Genomic DNA, 2,770 nt, shown 5'->3' with positions numbered 1-2,770 from the left:
GAAAAGAAGAAGAAGAAGAAGAAGAAGAAGAAGAAGAAGAAGAAGAAGAAGAAGAAGAAGAAGAAGAAGAAGAAGAAGAAGAAGAACAACAACAACAACAACAACAACAACAACAACAACAACAACAACAACAACAACGGCCAACAGCCAACAACGACCATAACCACCACCACCACCATCACCGTCACAACAACAAAAACAACAGCAACAACAACAACAGCAACAACAACAACAACAACAACAACAACAACAACAACAAAGGATTCACCTTAAGTGTGTGTTGTTAGCCTACCCCTGCTCTATCACCACCATCACCATCAGCAACAGCAACAGCAACAACAACAACAACAACAACAACAACAACAACAACAACAACAACAACAATGCAAAGGATTCACCTGAAGTGTGTGTTGTTAGCGTAGCCCTGCTCTACCAGCACACATCCTCCTCTCACATGTAGCGCTGGCATACTGGTGTCGTTCACACCCTGTGTCTGGTCAGCACCCTCTATAAGGGACACCCCACGGTGCTGCAGACAGTCCAGACTCAGTTTTAGTTTTAGTTAAGTTTGACTTCGCTTGCAACTGCATAAGGTCATATGAGCGCCAGACTCAGACAAATTTCGAACCATAATACACACACACACACACACACACACACACACACACACACACACACACACACACACACACACACACACACACACACCAATCAAAAGTGTAAATTTGTATAACAAGGTACTTGTTATGTTTTAGATAGAGTAACCTAATAAGGGGTGCCCACTACGGTTGGATCGAGCCGATCGCCCAACTCAGTCGCCTGAAACTGAAAACAAACACGTTTGTTTTTTAGGCGAACGAGTCGGGCGATCGGCCCGTTGGGCCCACCCCAACCGTAGTGGGCACCCCATATAAGCGAAAAAGCTGTACAGATAACGAAGTTCTGCTTCCTCTAAGCGTGGCCTCAGAACAGTGCATCTTGCAACGTTGTTGAATAACCAGAATAATATAGTGCGTGTCCAACAATAAGTTAAAAATAATAAATAGCATTTAGTACATATCCCAGCTCAACAGCAACCTGTATGGGGTTGGCAATCTATATTATTCTTCGGCAGAACTCCCAGAAACATTCTCGACTTCCCTGTATTATTTATTCCCTGTAACGACATAATATGTTGATACTTTTCCCCTGTAACAACATATCATGGTACTAATTCCCTGAAACGACATTATATGGTCGTTTTAAAGGACAAGGGGGCTAACCCAGGTTTCGGGCGTTGCCAGAAATCTTGACCTACACCAAAAGTGGGCATTTTCCTACCTATAAGAGAAGTTTGGTTTCACTGGTGAGTATATTTGTTTGGTTATAGAGAAAACCTTCCTTGTGTTTTAAAGAAACCGAACAAGGATAAAAAAAATTTCCCTTTCGATTTTCTCAAAACAGCATTTTTCGTGATAGCCCCCTGGTGCTTAAAAGCGACCATATTATTGGTATTGTAACGACACGTGTTGGTACTTTTTCCCTGAAACGTCATTATATTATTGGTATTATATCCCTGTAACGACATATAATGGTACTAGGCTTATTTCCCTGTAACGACATAATATATTGGTGCTATTTCCAAGAAATAACATTATATTATTGGTACTGTAACGACACATATTGGTACTATTTTCCTGTAACGACAAAATATATTGGTACTATTTCCCTGTTTATAATGTCGTGTACTCAACGTGTAGTAATCGTACCATTCCCCTGTAACGACATATTATATTGGTATTATTTCCCTGTCTATAATGTCGTGTACTCACCGAGTAGTAATCGTACCATTTCCCAGCCGGTAGGTAATACGTCAAACTCGTCTGGCCCTATGAGGAACAGGAAAACAATGGCACAAGATCAGATCAGAGATATAAGATAGGTATTTCATGAACACATGCAGTCTATACCACAGATCTTATCTTATCTTATCTCGGGTTTGGTCCGGTATTATTTTGAAAGTGTAACATACAAGGTATCTTGCACATAAATAGCACCTGCTCATATCATCATAGCATTTTCGAAAGAACTTCTATTTTATCAACCTAAACTGCAATTGTTTGGGGGGGGGGGTAAATTAAATTTTGGGCTTAGAACAATTCCATTCTCACTTACCTTCTCCAGGATAGGGGAGATAAGCAGACAGGACCCCCACAGGAACTGAGAATCCACCGCCAGGGCGCGCTGGTCAGTCGGGAATCTGGGAAGTAAGTCAAGGGGTTGGTGTTTCTTTTCTTTCTTTTCCCCCCCTTTTTCGGGTGATTGGTGGTCATCATAGATATAAATGAAAAAAAGTCTTGTGCCTAATGGTTAACTCATCCATTTATTCTTGGATTCAACGACAGATTAGATAAATAATTGATACCCTGAATGATTGATTGGCTGATTGATTGGTTGTTTAGTTGACTGACGATCAGCCCAAAGGGACTCTTTGGTTTTAATTTTAGGATCACCTAAAGATGGAAACAACAAGTAACTCTTGACTAAGAATTTTTTACTTTAACTCTCAACCAAACAGAAACCCTCGTCACAGCACTCACTCGTGATGCAGAGGTCTGACGACTGTGCCTCCCTGTGTGTGTGACTGGTGGAACAGTAGGTACAAATACGGTAACAGCCGGTAGCGTACACGCATGATGTCACGTGATGCATTGCCTACGTCATCGCCCAGCTGACCAGGACCTTGCACCTGAGATGGGATTTTTTTTGGGGGGGGGTGAGTAGGGAGGTA

General features: G+C 41.7%; 1 protein-coding gene across 1 annotated transcript in view; it reads right to left on the bottom strand.

Moving 5' to 3' along the window:
- Positions 1-2,770, bottom strand: part of LOC101859444 (maltase-glucoamylase, intestinal) — a gene marked incomplete in the record, with an annotated part of 33,707 nt that overhangs the window by 3,714 nt on the left and 27,223 nt on the right. The window contains 4 exon segments of the mRNA XM_013089164.2: positions 399-529; positions 1,812-1,868; positions 2,155-2,239; positions 2,580-2,728. Coding sequence (XP_012944618.1) covers positions 399-529; positions 1,812-1,868; positions 2,155-2,239; positions 2,580-2,728 — 422 coding nt within the window.

The sequence above is a fragment of the Aplysia californica genome, unplaced genomic scaffold (assembly GCF_000002075.1).
Source record: "Aplysia californica isolate F4 #8 unplaced genomic scaffold, AplCal3.0 scaffold00885, whole genome shotgun sequence".
NCBI classification, from domain to species: domain Eukaryota; kingdom Metazoa; phylum Mollusca; class Gastropoda; order Aplysiida; family Aplysiidae; genus Aplysia; species Aplysia californica.
The sequence above is the reverse complement of the archived record's forward strand: the minus strand, read 5'-3'. Positions and strand labels throughout refer to the sequence as shown.